At 41.7% G+C, this 24,502-nt stretch overlaps 1 protein-coding gene across 2 annotated transcripts in view; it reads right to left on the reverse strand.

The window, feature by feature from the left end:
* The window catches only part of ABCG1 (ATP binding cassette subfamily G member 1), a 46,984-nt gene extending 37,038 nt beyond the window's left edge, over positions 1–9,946 (reverse strand). Inside the window, exons 1-2 of one of the 2 annotated variants that reach the window (XM_020783946.3) lie at positions 9,713–9,946; positions 4,638–4,881 (exon numbers count right to left, since the gene is read on the reverse strand). In XM_020783946.3, the coding sequence (XP_020639605.1) occupies positions 4,638–4,881; positions 9,713–9,754 (286 nt within the window). In that variant the 5' untranslated portion in view covers positions 9,755–9,946. Of the gene's footprint in view, positions 1–4,637; positions 4,882–8,977; positions 9,679–9,712 lie in introns of those variants that run through there. The other variant, XM_020783947.3, reaches the window with a different exon arrangement.
* Between the last annotated feature and the right edge of the window lie 14,556 nt (positions 9,947–24,502).

Raw genomic sequence — 24,502 nt, forward strand, 5'->3', positions numbered from 1 at the left:
CGCATATAAGAATTTTACGCCTTAACCCAAATACTTGGACCTAAAGTGTTGCACACTATTTTTGGTTGAAGACTGTGTGTATTTCCCCATTGGAAATATGTGCAGAATAATGTAGTCTGATCCTCAAAGTACAGTGCAAATGGTCCAGGTCAAGTTCTCTTTCACTCTTCTTATGTTAAACTTATGCACGCAATCAACTCTAGTACCAGTTTCTTCTCACATGCCAATTTCAGAATAACTTGCCATTGATTTTAAGAACTCCTAATCTAAAAGATAACAGCAATAGTGTATTATTATCATTATTATTATTTGCATGGTACTTACAAATGAGTGAAGCACTTCATGCGCATTGTGTAGCTGGAATCCTTAACTGCACCCTATGCATTAAGTCAACAATATTATCCTGCCATTTTATGGATTTAAGAATTGAGGCTGAAAAAAAAAGTGACCTGCCAAAGGCCACCTAGTAAATCTATTGCAGAGAAAGAATTGCTTTTGTAGAAAATTAAATATTCTCACATTCCCCCCTGGGTAAAGCAGACTCGGGTCCACCAGATGAACCATTTGTTTGGCAAGCTGAGCTTCTAACTTCATATGAAAAGAGAAGAAACAGCCTTTTAGCAAAATATGAAGAATCCCTCATGCTCACTAGGGGAAGTTTGGATTTTGTAGGCCATGAAGATAACTTTCCCCCCACCAAGCAAAAATTAGCAACACAAGGACAGAATTTTCAGCATGTATTAAAACAAACACTGATAATAAAATGAGCAGTTGAAGTTTTTTAACAGTACCATGTATCAACGCGACTTTAAAAGTACGAAACACATAAATGTTGGCATATATCCATGCCGGCAGACACATCATACAATGATTCCACATGGAAATGTAATTACTTCATTAAAAGATGTGACATAAGCCTCAAGAGTTACATCTTTTTCTCCAGGGTAATTTTTGCTGTGGAAGTACTTGCTACTGGGAATCTCATACACTTTTTCTCCTTGAATGAAGGATAAATATCCCATGAGGAATGCACTACTTTATTATAACTGTTTCCTGTAGTTTATATCTTTTATAATCCAGAACAGCATCTGCCAAATGATATCATTTTGTCAGCATGTTCCACTCGGAGTCAAGAAACTCCTTGTTCTAATTAGAATCTGTGCAATAATATATATCTTAGAAAAGAGACTTGTTCAGAAATGTCATTCCACCTTTGTCCTATGCTGGAAAACAACCCTGAATCAAGAAACCAGGCTCTAACCTCTATTATTAAATGATCTGGTTCTGGATTAGGAAACAGGCTGAAAATGCTCCTTCTAGTGTCAACAGGAAGTACCCTAAATCAGAGACGTTTGGGTGGTGTGGGTGGCATATAAATTAATTAATTACATAAATAATATATAAATAACTACCCCATGGATTCCTTTATCTTAAATTGCAGAAATAAAGTGTCACTTTAAAGGCCAGAATCCTATTGGTGTTCATGCTATAGTTGCATAACTTGTGGTAGCTAATTGTTGAGGTGCTGGTGTGGGTTTCCTGCCCATGCCTAGTCACACACCTAACTGATCAACTTAGCAAATTACAGTAGAACTCTATTTGCTGGAGATTGGTTCCAAGCCCCCCACAGATACCGAAAACTGTGGATAAAAGCAAACAGTATATACATATACCATATTTTCACATGCATTACAAGAACTATCCATTAGAGGACACCAGAGACCATGCTACGTACTGTATTCATCACTAACAAGTATTCATAGCTCAGTCTCTGGTTCCCTCTAGTGGCTGATTCTGGTAATACATGTGAAACTAGGGGGGGGGGGTTCTCAATTTTTCTTTTTTAAATATTTTTACACCATGAATCAGTTGATACTGATCGCATGGATAAGGATGTCCTGCGGTACATAAATCCTACATGGGAACCAACAGAATTCTGGCAAAGGGCTTTTTAATGTTTAGCACTCTTTATCTTAATCATTCAGATGACAACGTCAGAATCCTTTATGCTTTTACAGCAGTTTGACTTGTAACCCAAGTAGCAATCTTTCAGCATGGGCTTAGACTTCCCTAAACTGACAATTTTTATTTTATAATCCTTAATGCTATAAATAATTTAGCAGTTGCACACAGCTGTGGTCTAGCACACCAAAAAAGCAAAAACAAACAAAACAAAAAACAAACAAAAAAAATAACTAAACAAAAAGGAGGAAAGGGAACACATCTTTAGCCCAGTGCTATCTATTCTACCCCGATCTGTTCATCTTGGCTTCTGGAAAATATGTATCCTACCATTAAAGGTATATTTGAAAACATACGTCTGTTTTCCTGTTTTTCAAAAGGAATTAAAACAGTTATTCTATAAACCAATAGTATTTGAATGCTATAAGTCACTGCCCTTGAGCATCTGATGCTTTCTTTTATCCTTCTTGCTGCCATCTCAGCTGTTGCAACAGAAAACCAGGCAGCATTTGAACTGTGTGATCTTTGCAACTTACTGTTTAATGACATCACACCGCCCAACGATAAAAGTAGCTTAAAAGCTACACTTGCACCATAAACAGAGTAAAATTATCCCTCATTAAGTTACAAATACAATTTATTTCTATTTTTGGGAAAGAAACAAAAAATGTGGGTCCCCCCACCTCCTCCTCAAATAAACAAGTACCCAACTTGGTAAAGTTAGGAAACAGGTTAATAAATATATTTCTGATTTTGCTATTATTTGTCCCGGCGATCAGAATAATCTTATTCTCTGAAGTTATCATTTTCAAAAAGATGTTTCTAAACCTTGGCTGTATTGAACAAAATATATTCTGAGTAATTCAAACAAAAACCTCATGTTCTTGAATGCCCTGCTTACTATGCAAGGACTTGTGATCTTTTACATGAAGCTGACCAACCTACTCTGCAACTATAAAACTCACTAAATTAAGACATCACCCGAGTTGAGAAATTATGGATATATAGAAATAATGACATGCTGAAGCCATCCATAACTCACCTGTGACAGGATGATGTGTTAGGTTCCTGAGCATATTGCTACCTCTACTGAATTACCAATGGTTTCAATGTGCCTTTGTATTCATTTTGTTGAGAGGCAACTTTCCAAGCATTAGATGCTGTTTACACAGCATTAAAAGTATGATAAACAAGAGAGAACTCTTCACAGATTAATGTGACATTTTCCTAGTTTTGAAACCCCAAGGAACAATTCAGCAGACCCAGAAGAAACTCCCAGTGTAGTCATATCTCATTACTGACAGAAGTAATAAGTGTGTTATTTCCTCATTTTTATTTCTGAGATACCATATATAGGCTTTTTCACATACAGCTTTGAACTGCTCCAAGGGGGCAGCATTAATCTTGGCCAAAAACACTCTTCAAAATTAAATAACTGTAGGTCTACTTCACAGACGAGTCTGAATCCTTAATCTCTGTGTTAATTTCAGATCATGGGATTCTTTCAAGCAGCACTTATAGTTCCGTTAGAGCTATGGAGCAAAGCCTCCTTCACAGAAGGGGTTAAGATCAGAGTCACCAAGCTACATTCATTCCCCCTCTCCTTTTAAGTCTATCATCTTATCACTGTAATCTCGAATTTTCCTGTCAATCTTCTGATTTTCTTCCCATGACAGAAAATCAAATCCCACCCCCTCCTCCTAAAAATAGGATTACAATTTCCACACACATACACAGCTTTAGGTATTACCCTTCTGTCTTTTCTTTAACGAGAAAGGTTTAGATGTGGGCATACTGTATATGCATCTGAAAACTGAATTTATCCCAACCTGGCACACATTTATTACAACATTTACAGTGGGCATACTACATTCTATTTTCAGGATACTTACTTCTACAAGGAGGGCTCCTAACTCCACCAATCAAAACCCACACATGCAGTAACTGTGAATTCTACTAGTAGTTGACCAATAGAAGAGAAACAACTAGGTAATACCAAGAACCACCCATGTAGAAGCATCCCTAAGCTTAGAAATCTTGTCTTTTCCCAGCTGCTGATGCTCATTAAGGAGCAAACACTTCTTTCCTTCCAAACACTTACCTGGAGTGGAGCCCACCTTTAATTAGTTCATAACATTTCTGAGAACCATTTCCAGCTGGTTTCCCCCAGATCCCACTCTATGATTTGTAAATAACACAGATCAAGGCATTTCATCATCTTATTTTTATTCTTACTGTTTCAAATCCTTGGAATGATAACAGTAAGAACGAGATATTCTACTCTCTCTCTCCACAGGAAGCCTGACACTTCAAAAGTGGGCCATGTACTCGGCGCTGAGTCTATCATTCAGCAAGAAATCAAGGGCAAGTTATCACACTAGCCAAGAAATGGAGCAGAAATGGCGCATTATTCCTCCTTTTAAAACACTCATATATATTTAACCACCACCCAGCTATTTATTTCCTTAGTCTAAAATGTATAAAATGCCAAAGAAGGAAAGCATCATGGTAGCAGAAGGCCACCATGATTCAATGCCTCAGCTCTGATATCTCACAACAGAAAGGACTCTCTTATGTGAAACATCAGAACACCTCACTTGCTGTATTTGCTCTCATGTAATGTCTATGGTTGACCTTTACTGAGGCAATGCACATGAATGGCCTCGTTGGCTTACCCTTCCTCTTCCACCATGGTCCTTCCTGGATAGAATAGGAGAGTTCTTTAAACTCAATGTTCACGGCTGGTCTCCGAGGAAGGTAGGAAAAGCGATGGGCTTCCGTCAAAGTATTGTCCAGCTTTTTTAGGTGGCCGCTGAGCAAATGGACATCTTGTGTGTCTGTGCCACTAGAGACCACCTCATCCACTGAGACACATACCGACTTTGGCTCAGGCATAGCGGGTGCGGAATGGCTGGCATTCTAGAAGAGAAGGGGCAAGAATCAAATAATGATTTTCTGAAACATTTCCAAGGAAAATCAATTCACGAAACATTTGTTCCACTGCTTTAACTCACAGTACTATGAAAAGGAGAAGGTGGTGGGGGAGGAGGAGAGAAAAACAACCAACCTAGACTGTGTAAGTTCTGCTAATTCTGTGTTATGAAAGGGAAGCAGGGTTCAAGTCCCAAACAAGCTACAACATTCTCTACATGACTCTCTCCCATCCTGGTCTACCTCAAAGAGATGTGGAAATAAAAGGCCAAAAAAAGGAAGAGTCGCTTATATTGCCTTGTGCTCACTGGAGGGAAGGTGTGGTTTACCTATAACTACTAAAGAACTCGTGGCTTAACTACTTTTTAGAGTAGTCCCAGGCCTGCCTGTTACTCTTCTCAGCACTTCCTCCTCATCCCACTGGGAAATATCCAGGAAGAATATATGCTACCTTCCATGATTCCTGTATTCTTCCTCACTAGTTCAGGCAGCTTCAAACCCCACTATATTACCTTGGGAACCCCCCCCCCTTTCTATGTTTTGTCCTTGTGAACACTACACTTCCCATTCCCCCCAATGCAATTTATTTCTTGTCTTGGACTTCTTGCATTTTGCTAGGCTATGAAGAGTTAATGCATAAATGTGAATTTCGTTGTATGGGTATACTGTGTATATACTTACAATGACAATAAATTATTATTACTATTATTAAATTATTATTATTATTATAAAGCACATTTTCTGGAGAGGAAACTGAAGGGTACAACAGGAAGATGCCAAAAGCAGATCAGGGGAAGCCAAGAATCTGTGCCTAAAGTAGCTTTTTGCCCCATGTTTTGCAACTCTTGCTTCCTCCTACATAGTACATCTTCTCCTCAGACATCAAGGTGATCAACCAGGGCAACTGTGTTTGCCAGATCTTGGCCATTTTGGCCTGTCTATGGCTCATGAACTCTCAGAGTTACATCTCTGTGCTCCACCCAGACTGGAATAGAGAAAACAGTGTAACATTCAAAGTTTGCTGACCATTTCCTATTAGGTTGAGGAGGGTGTGCAGCACAAGACATCACAGATATGGTTGCTGATTTTCATTTGCCACACAGGTCCAAAGTGATGAACGCTACACTAATTATTTGTTAGAGTAACCCTCTTTAACAAATAATCAGGTGCTTGCATACCTGCTGAAATAAGGTTTTAAAAGAAATAGAAAAAGAGGGTTCATTTTCTAAAACTCTTGCTCTTTCTATGCTGGCAGCTGCAAAACTGGATCTAGCCATGATCATCTTTCCTACAGTTGGGAGACTGCCATCCTGCCACCATTAGTCAAAGGTCTGCACAAGAAATCAAAGTGAGTTTAATGCTAGTTGTTGCCCATTGCCTCTACATTCCTAAAACAGTAAGGAAGGCAACTGTACTTCTTAAAGACTCCAGCAAAGCAGACCTGAAAACGTGTCTGAGGATTGCCAGTTTTAGCTCACAAAGTTATGGGCTGCAGCCCAATCATAAGTGGAATATTGCTGGAACAAACAAGAGGAATCATGGTCCAGCAATCTCTTCCATACAACAGCTAGTGGCTAGCCTTGGTTCCAGAACACCATTGCTCTGTTTGGGATACACTCAGCATTTATTCATATTGATATTATTGATATTCATTCTCATTAAACATAACTATCTTTAATAACGCTATTAAAAATAACTATAAGGGCAAGGGCTCTCCCCTGGTTCTCCTCCTCCTCTTGCACATTCACCTCCAGTTATCTACATATACACTGTCTCTAAACATGGAGACTTGATTTATAGTGAGCAACAGACCTGTTTTCCAGAAATACGTTCTCTTTTGAAAGCCATATTAGCCCATGTCCATCACTACAGCTTATGGCAAGGAATTCTTCAAGGATATGCACAGCCCCTCTGGGCCCATGTGCTCCTAAATGACAGCAGCAAAATCACAGCCCACCTAACTCCTCCTCCAATTCTTGCTAAGAATGCTAGATCTTAGTCTGGACTCAACAAGTTACTTTAGTTCAAGTATGGAGGGGAGGGGAAGGGGAGTCCTCGGGGCTGCACATCCTTGAACTCTTCAGAGATACTGGGTGTGCACAGCTGTTTTTAAAATTCAATAGACAGTATTAGACCACAGGGAGAGCAAACAAGAACTGGAGTGTAAAAGGCTGAAGCTGACCTGCTCCAGCAGTATGATGTCCTCTCTGTTAAATGATAAAGATCAAACTTGCCCTGCTTCTTGAAACTATGCAACTTCTGGAAGAGGTGTGATTTGTTCTCTAGAGATGAGCAAACAGGTACCGGACAATATCCAACATCAAATAGCTTCAAAAGATCTGTTTTTGAAGTACTAAGAATCCATAGTCTCCCTCTCTCTCTAAAGCTTTTCATTATTCATTACTCATCATTAAAAGAGTAGCACTGTCTTAGCTCTGGAGCAACCCACTTTGATGTTTATTTTTGTCCTCATGCTGAGATGTTTATCGGGCCCTATGGGTTTAAAAAAAAAACAGCTATGCATGTTAGCCCATCGTGTGCTTGCTTCTTCTAAAAATCATGTCCGGTTGGTAGAACTAACCAGGTAAAGGTAAAAATTCCCCTTGACATTTAGTCCAGTTGTGTCCAACTCTAGGGCGTGGTGCTCATCCCCGTCTCCAAGCCGCAGAGCCAGCATTTATCCGTAGACAGTTTCCGTGGTCACGTGGCCAGCGCGACTAGACACAGAACACCGTCACCTTCCCACCATGCTGGTACCTATTTATCTACTAGCATTTACATGCTTTCAAACTGCTAGGTTGGGAGGAGCTGGGACAAGCGACGGGAGCTCACTCCGTCGCATGGATTCGATCTTACAACTGCTGCTCTCCTGACCTTGCAGCACAGAGGCTTCTGCGGTTTAACCCGCAGTGCTACCACGTCCCTCTAGAACTAACCAACTTACCTTAAATACAGGAATTTTGTTTGTCAAAGATATGAGAAATCAATTTTCATTTTTTTTTTTGAGTTGTAAATTTTACACAGGTAAAACCTGAAAGGCCAGTGAACTCAGGTGGCAAAAACCAAAAGGCTCAACCTTAGGTAATATATACTATGTTTCTCTCTCCCTCTTTCTGAACAAACCTAGGTTCCTAGTATCTTATGGTGGACATAGCCAGATTTCTTAGGGCCAGGCTGTTTAGAGTAGACCAGCTGAAATCAAAGAAAGTTCTGTTAAGATCCACTGATTCCCCTCGGAGATCCGTTATATTTTAAAGGAAGGCATAAATCTAGTGTATTACGTAAACTGGGATTTACAACATATCTCCACTTCAAAGCTCCCTCCGCTTTCCTACAGGTAGATATTTCACTCTGATTTCACTTTGTGAGTGTTTTATGTTGCACAACAAGAAACTGAGCGAAAAACACATTCCTTTTCAAAGCAGGATAACACCCACTCTGAGGGGGGGGGGGAACTATGTTTCAACCAAGAGAAGTTCCTTTTTCAAAGAAAAGACATTCTTTTGTTGTAAGAAGTTTGCCACTAAATCCATTATATAATGAGCTGGAGAGGTTACCGGTGTCTTGGTAAATCTGTTTTTACATCCTAGGATGCGGTGGTGAAAGCCTGAGCATGCTCAGAACATCACTTAATTCTCCCCCTCCCCTCGCTCCATCTTTTTTCATGCGCGCAAGGCAGAGGTAACTCTCGGTCAAACCCTGCTCTGTGCAGCTGACTTCAAATCCAAGATGATGTAAATGGCAAAAAAGAGAGAGAGAACAAAGCAAACCCCGCAATTCTAACCAGCATATACCTGCAAGATGACATTATTTTTAAAAATCACATTTTAATTTACACCCCTGCACAACTTTGGGGGGCTTAATCAAACCCCTGGAAGGAAGAAGAAACTGGCATTGAGGCTGGGCTTCACACAAATTATACAGCTTGCCTTGCAACCACACTTCCATGACAACTATAATAATAATAATAATAATAATAATAATAATAATAATAATAATAATAATAATAATAATAATAATAATAATAAATGCCATTGCCAGTGCAGCCAAACACTGGGCGAAGAGACAGCAGGCGTTCCCTTACCAAGGCAACTCCGACGCTGATGTGCCCGATCAAGGTTTTATTAATTAAAGCTAAACAGAAGAAGATGCCTCCTCTTGCATTCAATAGACAAAACGCGCACACACAAGCAATTAAAATGAGGGTTGACCCATCACAGAAAGCTCGGATTAACGAGGCAACCGCCGACTCAGTCTCTGCGCCGGCTCTAGGTCACTTCTGGAGAAGTGTCCGCGCCCCCCCCCCCCGGCCATCCCTCTCCTCTCACTGTAAAAACAGACCAAAAAACAGAGGAACTCGTCGGTTTTTGACTTGGCGTTATCTTTTTGCATTTTTCAGCAGAACGCCTAGGGGCTGGGGACGGAGGCGACAGCTGGTCTCCCTTAGATCTGGCTATTGATCGCTCTTGCCTCTGATCTGTTTATATACAACAGAAAAGCAATTTAAAGAGCCAAAGGCGGTGGGCTGGGGGGGGGCAAGGAAAGGCAAAGGAACTAAAGGGGCTGGGTGGGAGTACTTTTCCGCTCCTGAGAAGACACACCGGCTCCCTAAATCCTATTCCTTGCTCACCTCCCTTTATTTCTCCCCAAATACACACCTTTCTGCCTCCATCCAAAAGAAGAGGATGAATGCAAGCTAAGACCTTTTGCTAGGGCTTGTACTGCTAAGTAAAGGCAATCATATCGTTTCCGTTCCTCCCACCCCTAAAAAGTAACGGAGCAAGTGGGAGAAAAGGCCAGCACCGCCTCTACTACTTACCAAAGCGGCGCCCACTGAGAAAGCTGCCATCAGACATGCCATGTGCCCCCCAAAAGGCTGCAACCCAGGAGAGGAGTCAGAAATGAACAGGGCGAAAAGCAGCCGCCGAAACGAACCAGCAAACAAAATGCGGAGCGGCGGGGAAGACTTCCAATGAAGCGGTAAAAGCCCCGGGCAGGATCAGCAGGAAAAAACGGGGGGGGGGGGTAGAGAGAAGAAGGCGGGGCTGCTCTGGATGCCGGCTTCTGGTTGACCCCGCCTATTCTGCCTCGGCGTCCCACTGGCTCTTCCGCGCCTCCAACTAGTACCCGATTGGATGAGGAGGACCAGGGGCGGAGCTTACTCCTTGCAGGTAAACGTGCTCTTGTTTTCCTCCTGGTCGCCTTCGGGTTCGCGTCTCCTCGCCCGGGCCTTTCGCGCTCCCTTCGGCCGCCGGCCAGCCCCGCTCACGGGGGTGTTTCCTGCCTCTGAGGGACTGAGAGCTGGTCAGGGGACGGAGAACGAAGCCGACGGCTCTTCTCAAGGCTCCGTTTCCAACACAAGATTCTCCGCTGAGTTATTTCCCCAACCTTAGAAATACACTTCAGGTTGTGAGTTATGAGCCATCAAGGCGACAGCGCTTTGCACATGTTCAGAACCACGGTTTCTAATTGTCTGGCTGCATGCGCCAAGAACTGGGTATATGGGATGGCAAACAAATCTTGGCTGTTAAATTTCCGCTAGATTGAATGCTGGAGCATACCAAAGAATTTTTGGAAGAAAACCAGCCTATCCTTTATTTATTATATCAAAGTCTTTGACTGAAGTTGAACATCGATGATGATGGTGATGATGTGCCTTCAAGGCAATTTTGACTTGTGGGTGACTCCTTCCTGGGTTTTCTAGATATAGTATATTCAGAAATAGCTTTGTTTCTGTTATATGCCACCAAGTCACCTTCAACTTATGGTGATCCTATGAATGAGCAATAAAAGGGAAAGGAGTGGGGAAATTTGAAGTGAGTTTAGAGGAAGAATGTGAGGGTAAGAGAGGGGAGGGGTAAGAGCTGTCAGTTTGGGAGGAAAGTATAAGTAGCCAGGGACAGCATTGATTTGAGGTAGAACTGGAGTTGTGGAAGAGGGAGCTGGAGAGGTTGAGGGAATACGAGAGAATAAAGACTCAGGAGCTGTTGAGGGACTTCTCTGACCTGAAGCTCGGAGGGTTGCTATTGGACCCAGTACCGAAGGAGAGTGGAGAGGTGAAGTATGAGACTCTACCGTGGTCGATAGTAGTCTTTCCCAAGAATAAGGGGTGCGGGCGGCAGGTGATAAGACCTGATTCGTGTTACAACACTCCCCCTCCTGAAGGTGACTGGGCAAGGCACCCATGCTGCGGCACCGTTTGCGCAGTACGGAGGGCACCCCTTCGGAAGCCAACAGATGCTGAGAAGTTTGGCCCAGCACCCCTCTAAGTGCAATGGAAGGAGGACAAGACTACGTGTTGGACAGTTATGGCTTGTTGCCTGAATTAAGCTTTTTCGATCCCATCATGAATAATGTTGATTTTACCAGTTGGTAGTAAAGACGAAGCTGTTAAAGTTAAGAAGACATCTCCTGTGCTATTTCTTGTGCAAAGTGAGGAATTGTCAAAATTTGAAACAAAACCCATTCACACTAAGCTACGTGTCACCATGGTGAGAGCAGACATTTCCAGAATGGGTACAGCTGGCACTTTAGTTTTAACTATCCAAACCCACACTACTGGCCACTGCTGAGACTTGTGCATCCAGCTTCAGAGACCAATCCAGGAGCACACCTGAATGGTGGACTTGACTTTTCAGGGAAAGGGTAACTCTGCCCTGTACAGTCTGGATCCTTATTCCCTGATGTGCTATTTGGCTTGTTCGGATTAAGCTTCAGTTTATCAGTTTATCCAGTCTATTACTGACACTAGACACTGATTTAGAACTGAAAGAGACCTCATCACACTTAGATGGAGAAAAGCAATACAATGTCTTCTGTGTGCTGGTGAAGCTGAACCCTCCAAACTCTGTACATGGTATCCCAGCAGTTCCATGTATAAATTAAATAGCCTGTAAGACAAAATAGAACTCTGAGTAATGCTATAGGCCACTGGTTCTTAACCTTGGGTTACTCAGGAGTTTTGGACTGCAACTCCCAGAAGCCTTCACCACCAACTGTGCTGGCTGGGGTTTCTGGGAGTTGCAGTTCAAAAACATCTGAGTAACAAAGGTTAAGAACCACTGCTATAGGCCAATGACGAGGGTGTTGGGCAAGAGTCCCCTCAGCACCACCTTCAGAGCTGTTCCCTTCAAGAATGACCAAGGTCACTGTTAAACAGGGCCTCCAGGTCCTGTCCCAAAGAAATAGCCCGGAACATGAACATGGTATCAAAAGCCGTTGAGAAGACAAACGGGGACACACTCCTATCCAGTTTCTGGCATACCTACCAAGATCCTTTGCTACAACAACAGGCACCAAATCTACCAAGGTGACCAGAACCATTTCACAGTCCCATAACTTGCCCAGAAACCAGACTGTGGTTAATCTAGATGATCTGTTTCATCCAGGAACTTCTGGAACTGAGAAGCCATCACATTAGGGACTGGCTGATAATTATCCAACACCATGGGATTCAAGCCTGCTATGAAGAATTTGCATTACATTTTGCAGGCAAAATCACTTGGAATTTCAGCTATGGTTACGCTATTGCCTCCTTTAAGCATGCTGGGAATCTGCCCTGCTGCAGAGAGGCATTCATCACTCATCCCACCCACTATGCCAGTCCTTCTCTGACTGCTTTTATAAGTCAGGAAGGGAAGGATCCAATACATATGTGCTGACTTTCAACTCTCCAAGAGTCCTGTCCACATCTCCAGGCTGCAAAAACTGAAATTTATCCATCATTACAGGCAGCAGCCAAAGTTACATTTTGACAGGACCTATATCAACAAGGGGGACGTGGGACGTGGTGGCGCTGCGAGCTAAACCGCAGAAGCCTGTGCTGCAGGGTCAGGAGACCAAGCAGTCGTAAGATCAAATCCACGTGACGGAATGAGCGCCTGTCGCTTGTCCCAGCTCTCACCAACCTAGCGGTTCAAAAGCATGCAAATGCAAGTAGATCAGTAGGGACCACCTCGGTGGGAAGGTAAACAGCATTCTGGGTCTAAGTCACACTGGCCATGTGACCACGGAAGATTGTCTTCGGACAAAACACTGGCTCTATGGCTTGGAAATGGGGATGAGCACCGCCCCCTAGAGTTGAACACGACTGGACATAAATTGTCAAGGGGAACCTTTACCTTTACCTATATCAACAACAGAATCCAAGTCAGAGTGGATCTGATTGTGTTTGCCTTCAAAGTGCTGTGCAAATTCTTCACTGCAGGTTATTGAGTGGTCTACAAGTGGGCCAATATGTAATAGGCCCTTGACTAGTCAAGAGAGCTCTGCTGGATGACCCAGCAGATGCAAGGTGGCAAAGAAGAATGATTTCTTGCTGCTCCCTTTGCCATGGGATAGGTCTTCCATTGGCCTTGAGCCTGCGTTTGGTTGGATTCCCTGACAGTTTTCTGCCATCACAGCTCTAGTCTCTGAAATTTTATCTTCTGTCCTTACCCAGCATTCAGTTCTAATGTGATCTTGAAACTCTCTCTTGAGTTTCAAATGGATTTTCTTGAGAAAGGCGTTCGGGTTTCCCATTACGTGATTCACCTATATGCAGAGCCTCTGACAATCAGTAAGTGATTCATCTCTGTGTAAGCCACTGTGAAGTGTCAAGGATTCTGAACTGCTATAAAATTGCACTCTGGGATATTGGAAATCAAAGAAATTACAGAACCCGCTACCTAAAAATAGAAAGCAACTCCCCTGTGTTCCAGCTCTTGCATTAACTTTGCAAATGGCACATGGAAAAAAATAGTCTATATTATCATAATGAAAAATTAAACCACTCCTTGCTGCCCTAAGAGTATTGATCTGGCAGTAAACAGGTACAAGACTTGAACTGAGTTCTGCAAAGAGTTCTCCCTGTAGTACTTCTGCCAGATACCATACTATTGTGGCCACTACAACTAATTCTGCGGTAATGATCAGAATGGTGGAATAGGACTCAGGAAATAAATTTAACAAACAAATATTATTGAGGCCAAAGCCCTATTAGTTATACTTGCTGGTGTAATATAGTTGGTATAAATTTTGTCTGTGAATTACTGCACATTAAGAAGTCAATGTAGGCATTTGCTGTTGTGCTGAATCATGCAACTCACTTGCAACAACAAATGCATACACTGACTCCTGAATATGTGCCAGTTCACCATGGAGATTTATGCTGATTGTGCTATGCTTCTATAAAAACATAATAGAATTTTGGCCAATCAGGGGAACACATTGATATGTAATACTTGATTTGCTACTATTTTTTTCCGATCTTGTCTGCAGTGGAGCACAACAGGAGAAGAAAGAGAGGAAGGGAATGCCAATTGGGGGGGGGGTCTGATGATCCTAAGTGTGGGACAAAGAGGGAACATCTCTCTGGGGTGGAAAAGTGACAAAAAACATAAAACTAGCACCACAAAATAGGCATACATAATCAATGCACACAACATCCACAAATCAATCTTGGCACAGGGTATATAAAAAACGTGCAGCCAGCCTGGAAAAGCTGACCCAAAAGTAGCTGCGGGTTTTCCCTGCATGCCATGTGAACAACAGAGGTTGGAGGCAGGGCTGTATTGAAGTATATTGTTGGTGTCGGTCTGGCCCTGGAGGTTCAACATGCAGTTGATAGTCAACTGTTTTCAGTCCTGAGCGTGAGAGGAAGCTACACAAAGCATCTTCGGGAAACTTCATCAGGTCCAAAACAGCAACCGGATTGCCGGCTGGGGCTGGTTACAGGGATCACATAACCCTTGTGTTACCACAGCTCCACTTAAAGAGGTTGAGGAAGGGTGGAGAGAGAGAGATCAAAGGTCAAAACATCATCATCCTGGCCAGATGTTGAAGTTATAGGATCCGACAAATTTAGGACAATGCCATTGTTACCAGAAATGTGGTTATCAAAAATTTGTTTCTCATCTTGTGCCAGGATCTTTTTTGTTTCTTATCTATTAATTTTCTGTGTCCTGCTGAATATTATTTGGTTCCTGACCCAAACCATTCCTCTTTTTGAGGAGGGCCATGTACGGCACCAGCAACTTGAGACCAAGAAAGATTCCAGTCATCCCACATGATGTATAGAAATTTTTTTATTTTTAGTATTTTCAGAGTTATTGTTACGTATATGAGTTTTTTTGTTATTTTAAATATTTTTATTGTAGACTACTTTGGCATCCCAAAATAAACAGGAAGGCAGGTGGGTGTGTAGGAAAGAAAGCATGCTTTTTTTTTTTCTGTTGATAACTAGATGAAGTGAAGATGTATCCATTTTATTTTTGTCCAGTCTCTAAATGCTCATCTTCCAAGTGAAAACTGGGAAAAAAGAGGTCCCCCCCTTAACAATGAAAGTGCAGGGAAAGCAATCATTTAAAAGCCATTTCGAAACAATTATAGAATACATTATACATTGTCAATAGTGTAAAGTAGGATAACCCTTGGGAAATAATGCCAATACATTAAATACCATGGCAACACAATTCTGGGAAGAAAAAAGAAAAGAGCATGCTGGCTTTTCTGTTGTCAGATCCTTGTTCAAATAAATATAGTTGTTTTAAAAGTGGGTAAAAGGCATACATAAGGCACGACCCAGCCCAAATGAATCAGTCAATGAATCTTGTTGATTTCAGTGGGGGAGATATTGAGATTTGCTAAACATACTGATTCAAAACCAGTCCAAAGGTGCCATCACAGATGAAAAAAGGAGTCAGCTTCTGCAATTTTTCTCTTGGTGGTGCCACTTTATGAATGGGTGTGAACATAAGAAAATAACCTGTAGACCATCTTGACTGCTGCCACTGGTGTTGTCAACATTCAAACAAAGAGGTGTGGGTTATGCGCACATCTTCCCTTGTGCCCCCTTCCCCTGGTTTGGCCGGGGAATAGGTTGACACAAAAAACATGGAATCCTCTATCTATCTGGGTATTGGGGTGAAAATGTATTAAACTTACTAGGTTTTCCCAACGGGTCAAATTAAAGGCAAAATAATATTACCTAGTGGTTGCAGTCCAGCTTCACTGATGTTGAGAGTAGAGATGGGCATGAAGTGCCAAACTGGCAATTTGTGCCAGTTTGTTTTTAAGCTCAGTAGCACCCAGGCTGTTATACCGTAGTCTATAAAGGTATCATCTACTCTTTCACTTGTATTTTGTAAATCTTTTGGTTCACAATGCCCATAAAAGCCCTACAAAGGGAATATTTATCATGCACAAATAGTGTTTTCGCTCTGGATTACCTTTAAATATTTTGCCTAAGAACCACACAAAGTTTCCTGAAATTTGTTTTTGTTTTCTTCTTGAAAATGCAAGCAGAATTAATGTAATAACTTTCTCCTAAAAATAGATATGTAGCAAGCATCAAAACCTTAAAAGGTAAAGATAAAGGTTCCCCTTGACAATTTGTCCGGTCGTCTCTGACTGTAGGGGACGGTGCTCATCTCCATTTCCAATCCATAGAGCTAGAATTTGTCCGAAGACAATCTTCCGTGGTCACATGGCCAGCGCAACTAGAGACGGAACACCGTTACCTTCCCACCATGCTGGTACCTATTTATCTACTCGCATTTTGTATTTTACATGCTTTCGAACTGCTAGGTTGGTGGGAGCTAGGACAAGCGACAGAGGCTCACTCCATCACGTGGATTCGATCTTACGACTGCAGGTCTTCTGACCTTGCAGCACAGAGGCTTCTGCGGTTTAACCCACAGAACCACCACATCCCTATATCAGACCCTTACTAATGAAATAGAAAAGTTCTGATAAATGAATAAATGAATTATTTAAGGACTTAGTATGTCTACGGAATATATCTTCAATTATAGTTAGCTTTAAAATATAACTTAAAATCTTTATAATGGTGTTGAAATAAAGGGGAGCCAATGTTATTACAAAATATATCCAGGCTTCCCTTTGCTATGTAAAGCTTGCTATCCTTTTTCCTGCTGACAACATGGGCTCAATACTGTGTGTAGTACACATTGAGCCATTTCCTGGCTTTTTGAATTGTGGGTACAGAGATAAAATATCCCACATTCATACACTGGAGGTTTTTTAAAGAACTGAACTTTCCTAAAAGAAGCTTCTGACTTCAGGAGTTCCTTTCTTGGGTTTTCTGAAAGTAATTAATGTCCTTCAAGTCATTTGCAGTGTTAGTACTGTATTCTGTTAAATCTCACAGCTCTCCTGTTCAGAAGTCATCTGAATTTAGAGCTTAAGCAACAGTAATTAGGTGGTGCTTGCTTAGATTCATGGGCATTTCTAACTTTGCATTCCTTCATGCTTCATGAACCACATGATCTAAAATCTTCAGTGATTTCCACTGAATTCTGGAGAACTAGCTGTGAGTAGACAGGCATAACATGGAAATCATGAAATATATGTTTTCCTTGATGATAAAGAGAAATGACAAATATCAATTATTGTATTTCATGTACAGCAGGCGGTATTATTACCTTTTCTTTTTTTAAAAAATTAAGTGTTCCTATTTTTCATAATTAGGCTGTTCTTTAAAAGGACTGTGTGGCATCGTCAATCGCTACTGATACATAAAATCCAAGTAAGAAATTAGCACAACTAATTGAATACTGGTAAATAACCAAGGCATTTTTAAACAGCCAATAAGAACATAGACAGAAGTTAACACTCTTAAGTACATCAAGAATTTTAATGAATGATTACTGATAATCTTTTGTAATAAAATGAAATAAAATCTCTCCCTGTATAGCAGTGGTTCTCAAACTTGGGTCCCCAGATGTTCTTGGACTGCAGCTCCCAGAAATCTTGGCTGTTATAGTGGTGGGGGCTTCTGGGAATTGCAGTCCAAGAACATCTGGGGAGCTCGGTTTGAGAACCACTGCTCTAGAGTGTGTGACATCTTACATAAATAGTTCCATGTGTGTTATGTACTATCAAGTTGGTTGGTGACCCTAGTAAGGTTTCCAAGGTATGTAAGAAATTCAAAGAGGCGTTTTACCAGTGCCCCCCACCCTCCAGTGAGCTTCCATGGTTGAATAGGAATTTGAACCCAGATCTTCTGAGTCCTTTTCCAAATGCTCTATCCTTTTCACTGCAAAGCTTCTAGGCAAATGCTAGAAGAGACAATTTGTCCAAATACTGTATTGAAGAGGCTCTGTAGCTTAGAATGTGGCAGCAGCCGCAGACCATGAAAGAGAGGAACCGTGGATGTTTCCAGTAGATCCCGGCATTACCAATCAAAAGACAGTTGGAACTTTTCAGTCTTTTCCTCTTTTAAAAGTCTGTGCTTGGGTTTGGCTCCTTGCACAACAAAATCTTTCTAGAAGCACCCTGTAAGGAAGAAGTCAGGCCCCGCTTACCTAGGTACATAGTTAAAACAAATCTGTTACGATCCATACAAATGATGGGATGGTTCGGCCTTCTGTAAATCATTTCAGAATAATTGCCCCCGGGGTGGATGTTGCTTCCTCCAGGATGTTGCCTGCATCCTTCAGGGCTGTTTCTGTATAGTTTAACTGTCGCCTTGCACTTTAAGTAATAGCTAAAGGGTATTTCCGTTGTTATTGCTATTCATAGACTAATGATCTCAGAAAATTACCTCATCTTTTGCTCCTTGCTGAAGGTTTTTCAACTCTCATCTAAATTATGTGTCATTCTCCCCTGCCTTTTCCAGTGCTACTTCCAGCAAGGATGACTTCTCCTGAAAGGGAGGTGGGAGAGGCATTGCCATCCCACTGACCCTGCTCCCTTGAGGGTTCAGGAAGCTGGACTCTGGCGTGAAGGCAGCTCTGACTGATTTGGAGGAAGTGTCTGGACCGTGATCCAGCCCATGAGAAGGAGGCAGAAGCCAGACTCAAAAGCCCGAAGCAAACAGCTTAGCTGCAGAGAAAGACTATCCAGGAGGAGAAGCTTCCTCAAGAAAGGAAAGATGAACATGGTGGGGAAAGCTCTTTCTCCTAGGGAGACCTCTAACCAAAGGTTGCATCTGAGCTTCTTTGCCCACTGGCCAAGTAGCTGTAACTGCATTCTCAACTGGGCTTCAGGAACCCAACTTTATAAATCTAAGACTGAGACGGGTTTCTCTGCTAGCTCTAGACTCTGATTTGATTTCTGGGCTTGTATGATTTTTAGTCTGACTTGGCTATTATTCTTGAGCTCTTTCTCTTTATTTGTTTATTTCGTTTTTTGTTTTTATTTTGGTTACTATGGGACTAGCTTGACTTTGGATTGCTTAAGGACTTTTGCTTTGTCTCTTTTGCACTTGGTATATCTGACTTTCTGGTAGGACTCTGTTTTGCCTCTCCACTTGAATTATGGCATTTCCCGGTTGGGCTTCTACACTTCTGTGCATGCTTCAGCCTGATGAGCTGTTGTCCTTTGGACAAGCCTGTCTGGGTGAGACACATACCTTCTTTTCTATAGCTTTCTGCATTTAAAAGGGCAATGAAATGTTGTGGTGTGTGGAGTACTCTTTTTCATTGTTCCAGCCCTTTCCTTCTCTGGGACATTCCATTCCATTCCGCAACCTGTATTTTCCATTCCTCCCCCCCCCACCCGCCGCCCCCAACACAGACACTCAGCAGACATTCTGTAGAAAGCTCAGCCATTTTGGAAGGAGCTGTTTTGGATATCTATTTTCAAACTTAGAGTATTTAATGAACTTTGTTTTTCATGGGGGACTTCAGCAAACTTCTGTAGTTTCCACAAGTGTGCTGATATTTCCCTGTTGGTTCCCTGTCTGCAGTTTTGGCCTCAATCCTATTGGCATTCACTATCCGCTGTCCTATACATGTTTATTTGTTTGTTTTAAAAAATAAAAATTAAGCAAAAGTAACACCCAAAACAAGCTCACACTACTAAACAATATATAACATAAAACAAAATATAACAATCAACAGTTAATAAATAAACAGTACCTTTTAACATAAAATTCATACTAAATCTGGTCACCTAAAGTAAAACTCTGTGCACCCCTCCACAGGGACCAGTATGCATACTTCCAGTGAGATCGTAAGAAGAGAGTCAAAACACATATTTTTAGAATAGTGTTTGATGTTTAGCTTGCCACATTGTATTATTTCATTGGTATCCTTTGCTGATTTTAATTGTTTATAATGCATTTTGGGACTCCCAGTGTAGTGTAGATAGAATGAGGGATTGTGACTCTGGAGAACAGGGTTTGAATACGCACCTGGCCATGGAAACTCACGGAGGATGTGGAAATGGCACAAATACTCCTTAAATATCTCATACCTTGAAAGTCCTATTAGGATTGCTAAAAGTTGGTTCTGACTTGACAGCAGAGAACACACACATAACACATTTTGATGGTTTTATGATGGGGCGGGTTTATATGATTTTATTGACTTTTTCAACTAACAATGGTTTTATCTATTTTTATTCTTTGAAACGTTTGCAAGCCACCATGAGTGCTAATGAAAAAGTATAGTATGCATTAAACAAACAAACAAACAAACAAACAAACAAACAATAAATAAATAAATGGCTTATTATTTTTATTGATCTTGTACAGCAGTGGTCCCCAACCTTTTCCCAACCATGGACCAGTTGGGATGTGTGTAGTACAGGGGGCATGGCATGCTCACAGGGGGCGGAGCGCACTCACTCACATGTGTGCAGTGTGCTCATGGGGGGCACTCATACACATGCGCATGACATGCTTTCAGAGGTGGCACATGCTCACGTGCATCCTCACAGTGGCAGCTCGTGCACATGCGCACAGTGTGCTCTCAAGGGGCAGAGCACACACGTGCGTGGTGGCACGCGGGGGTGTGTGTGGAGGGGACAGGGGATCTGTGTCCGGAGCTTGGTGCTGCCTAAGCTGCGGACCCAGGGTTGGGGACCTCTGTTGTAGAGCATCATGGAGAGATGTTTGAATCTCTTCGATGCATGAACATTCTCATGTACCTGGCAGTAACTTTACTACACAGCCATGAATATGCTAGAACAGAAAGGAATTATTGGTCATGTATTGTGCTTGCTGGATGGGTGTTAGCTGCTCTTTTGTGTGTAGTGATCACTGGTCCTTGCGGCTGGGTAGAGTTCATTGACCTAACAACACCCATCAATCACAGTGACAAGCACCCTGATCACAATAATCAACCAATTTTTATTATGCTTATACACCTACTCATACTTGGCAATTCTAGACCTTTGGGTGAAGCCACATAAAGCTCCCAACTTTGGAAAACATTCCCTCCCCCAGTCAATGTGTCTGTGTTTTCAAGGGGAAAAAACAAAAAGGGAAAGTTGCCACTCAGAGCTGGAGTTGGGAAAGAACTTTTGACTTTTTGCTGCAGGTCTAAACATTTCTAGGGCAGGCACCAATCCTCCAAGCTCTTTTGAGAAAGTCTTAGTTGTTATTTGTTAAAATATTTTACATTGCAAAAATGCAAGGGGAAGGGAGGGAGAATCGCAAGAAAAAGAAGAAGAAAAAGAGGCAAATGTATAAGATGTAATCATGGGTTAGGTCTGTCTCCTACAAGCATCAACTTTAATTATAGTATATCTTATTGCCCAAACAATATGGTTGGCTTATATTAATGTCCATCATTTCATTTCATTTCAGATTAGTTTCAGACTGGTATAAACTGATCCTCTGAGCACATCCCTAAACTGAAGCAAGTATTTGAAGCAAGATCCAAAACCAAAGGCAGAGGCTGCTGTCCATTCATAGCAGCATGCAAAAGTGTCCCTAAATGGATGATCAGAAGAGGGCATGGTTTGGCCAGAACAACTCTCTGTGAGGTGTGCTGACCTCTCTGAAATAGACTGCTTTTATTTTTCTGTCTTTGCTTATCCTGAACTCCCCAAATCCTTAATTTCAGCCACATACATGGCTTTGTTGGTGTTCTTTATTTGCCCTTCTGGGCTTGTCCACCTGCCTGTCTCTTCTTTTGTTTGTGGTTCCTGGGTCTGAATTGTGCTTCACCTGTTCCTTTTTGAGATGTTCCTCCCTGGCTTTCATCTTGACTGTTCAACCCCCTGGTTTGCCTTGTAAAAATCATAACCCAGCGTATGAGCACAAAGTTTGCTATTTACCTTTCCATTTGAGAAGCATCTTTTATTCGGACTCCTTGTAACTACTGGATAGCTCAGTGGTTTAGGCATCTGCCAGAGGTTGGGAGTTCGATTCCCCATAGTACCTCCTTGACAGGAGCTGAATTCAATGATCCATGGGATCTCTTCCGGCTCTGCCATTCTAAGATTATTATCTTCTGCCCTCTTTGTTCTGGACTCTCACAGCTCTCCATAGGGCACCTGTGTATAATGCAGTGGTTCAAGTTTTGGATTGGGCCTTTGGTGATCCACATTGTTTCATCCACTGAGTCATAAAACTCCCTAGGTGACCTTAAACCAGTCAGACACTCTCTCATTCTGTCTAACCTACCTAACAGGGTTGTTGAGAAGGTGAAGCAGAGGAGAAGAAAGCTATGTATGCCACCTTTAGTGGAGCAATGGTAGGATATAATAATTAAATGCTAACTATGTTCTCTTGCAGAATACACAAGATGGTACGCTTTTACACAACAAGCACTTGCATCTGGGGTACTCAGCCTCAAATTTGTTAATTTTGATAATCTAACCATCTTTGCATTTATCCTTTATAAAACAGTTGGGACTATAAATGAAAAGTAGAATTGCTGGATATGTCATTAAAATGTGCTTTGACAACATGGGGCTAAATTCATACTGACTGCAAATATAAATTAACCTACTCTTAGTCTTATTTATCCTTATATATGAACTTAATTTTGTCATAGCATAGTGGATTAATTTTACCTGAACAGAATAGGTTTTGACATTCCCCTGTTTAAGGTTTATTGTTTACTACTGCAAACAATCTATGCACAGTTAAGTTCTGGGCTAGGCAATACCTGTGGTGGATCGCTAAAAAGTTACAAATGAGGTGAACTTTTGATTTTTTTTAGATCTCTTCATCAGGCAAAGATGATTTAAAACCTGGTGGGTCGAGAAGAAATTCCAGAAATAGGGTAGATGTGATGACAACGAATCATGCATTCAGACTGCTAGAAAGGTAAAATGGACATTTAGATTCTGCATAGGACACAAAAGTCCATACACACGAGGTTCACTTTTCCTTTCACCCATGATACTGATACTGCCTCCTAGTGACCACACAATGCAAGATCGAACTTAGTGTCAACAGAGTAGAACAAAAATGTCCTTTCTTGATGTTTTTACACCACTGCCAGGTGGTGATGTATTTTTGCTCTGCTTTACTCTAATGAGGGATCTGTTCATATGTGCACTATGAATCTGTTGTTCTGTGTTGGTCTGTCCACTTTGTGGATGGCTGTCATATGAGTGGCCGCCTCCTCATACGTCACAGAAGGGACGCCACTTCACACTCTCTTTCTCTTAACACGCTGCCACCAACCACACACATATATCTGACTCCTCAGACAAAGGTATGGATTTTAAATAAAAAGGATTGTTTATTATAACAAGTAAAGAAGTTAATCACTATAATCTATACATAAATAAAGTATCCCCTCAAACACACTAACACTCAGACCTTATCTAACACAGTACTTCATGCCCTAACTCAACTCTCTCTTCTCATCCTAGCTAAGAACTCTTCCTCACATCATTCACTCCCCCCCTTATATACATAGCTCCACCTCCTGGAGTCCCACCTCCTGCCCTGCTATATGCAGATGAGCTCCAGCATAACATTGATAGGCAGGTGACGTCATCGCAGCCGTCACAATGGTGTTTCTTTATGGCCATTGTTCTGCTGCTTTATCTCTACCTTCTGTATACTGTGGATAGGAAAAACAAGGAGGGAAAGGAAGAGCAAGTGAAGTAAGTAGAGAGAAGGCAGAGAAGACAGGTAAAAGTGGGGGGTGGGGATCAATTTGTGTTGAGAGTGATGTGTGTGAAGAGGTGGTACAGCAACACAAGGCATCCCAGTAAATCCAACAACAAATATCCTTCTCATGTGTGGACACAAATAACGGGATTATGTTTTTAAATCCATAGTTTTTTAAAAAAAACATCAGTAATTCTGAGACACCTGAGACAACGCCACTGTGCGGATATGTTGGAAGATAACAAAAGTGTTAATTTACAGACTCTCCATCTCACAGAAGACAAAGGGTTGGCTCCCTCCTCCTATCTTAGTTTTGTAATGTGCTTGGAGCAGCAAAGCATGGAGCTGTTGTTAAGTCTTTCTTGTTGTGTGCCATCAAGCTGTCTCCCAGGATTATGACAACTCTAAAAGGATGTTTGAGGTATACAAGATGTTCAAGAGGTAGTTTTCCATTGGCACTCCCCAGTAAGCTTCCATGGGTGAGTGGGGACTTGAACCCAGGTCTCCTGAGCAAAAGCCTTGACATTCTGTCCAGTGCATCAAACCAGCTCTCAAAGGTAATGTTTGCAAGCCTGCCTAAAAAGCTCATAAGTCGCCTTGAGCGCTATTTTTTAGTGGAAAAGCAGGGTATAAACGTAATGAATAAATAAATAAATGATGGCAGTCTTTGCATCAGTACAGCCCAATTGGCAGATAATTGGTACTCAAACCTAGCGATCAGAAGAGATAGAATATTCACCAGAGCGCCCTTTCATGAAACAGCCTCTTCCCATGGCAGTAGAATTTATCCTAGGTAGCTTATTGTGG

Source organism: Pogona vitticeps, chromosome 3 (genome assembly GCF_051106095.1).
Source record: "Pogona vitticeps strain Pit_001003342236 chromosome 3, PviZW2.1, whole genome shotgun sequence".
NCBI lineage: Eukaryota > Metazoa > Chordata > Lepidosauria > Squamata > Agamidae > Pogona > Pogona vitticeps.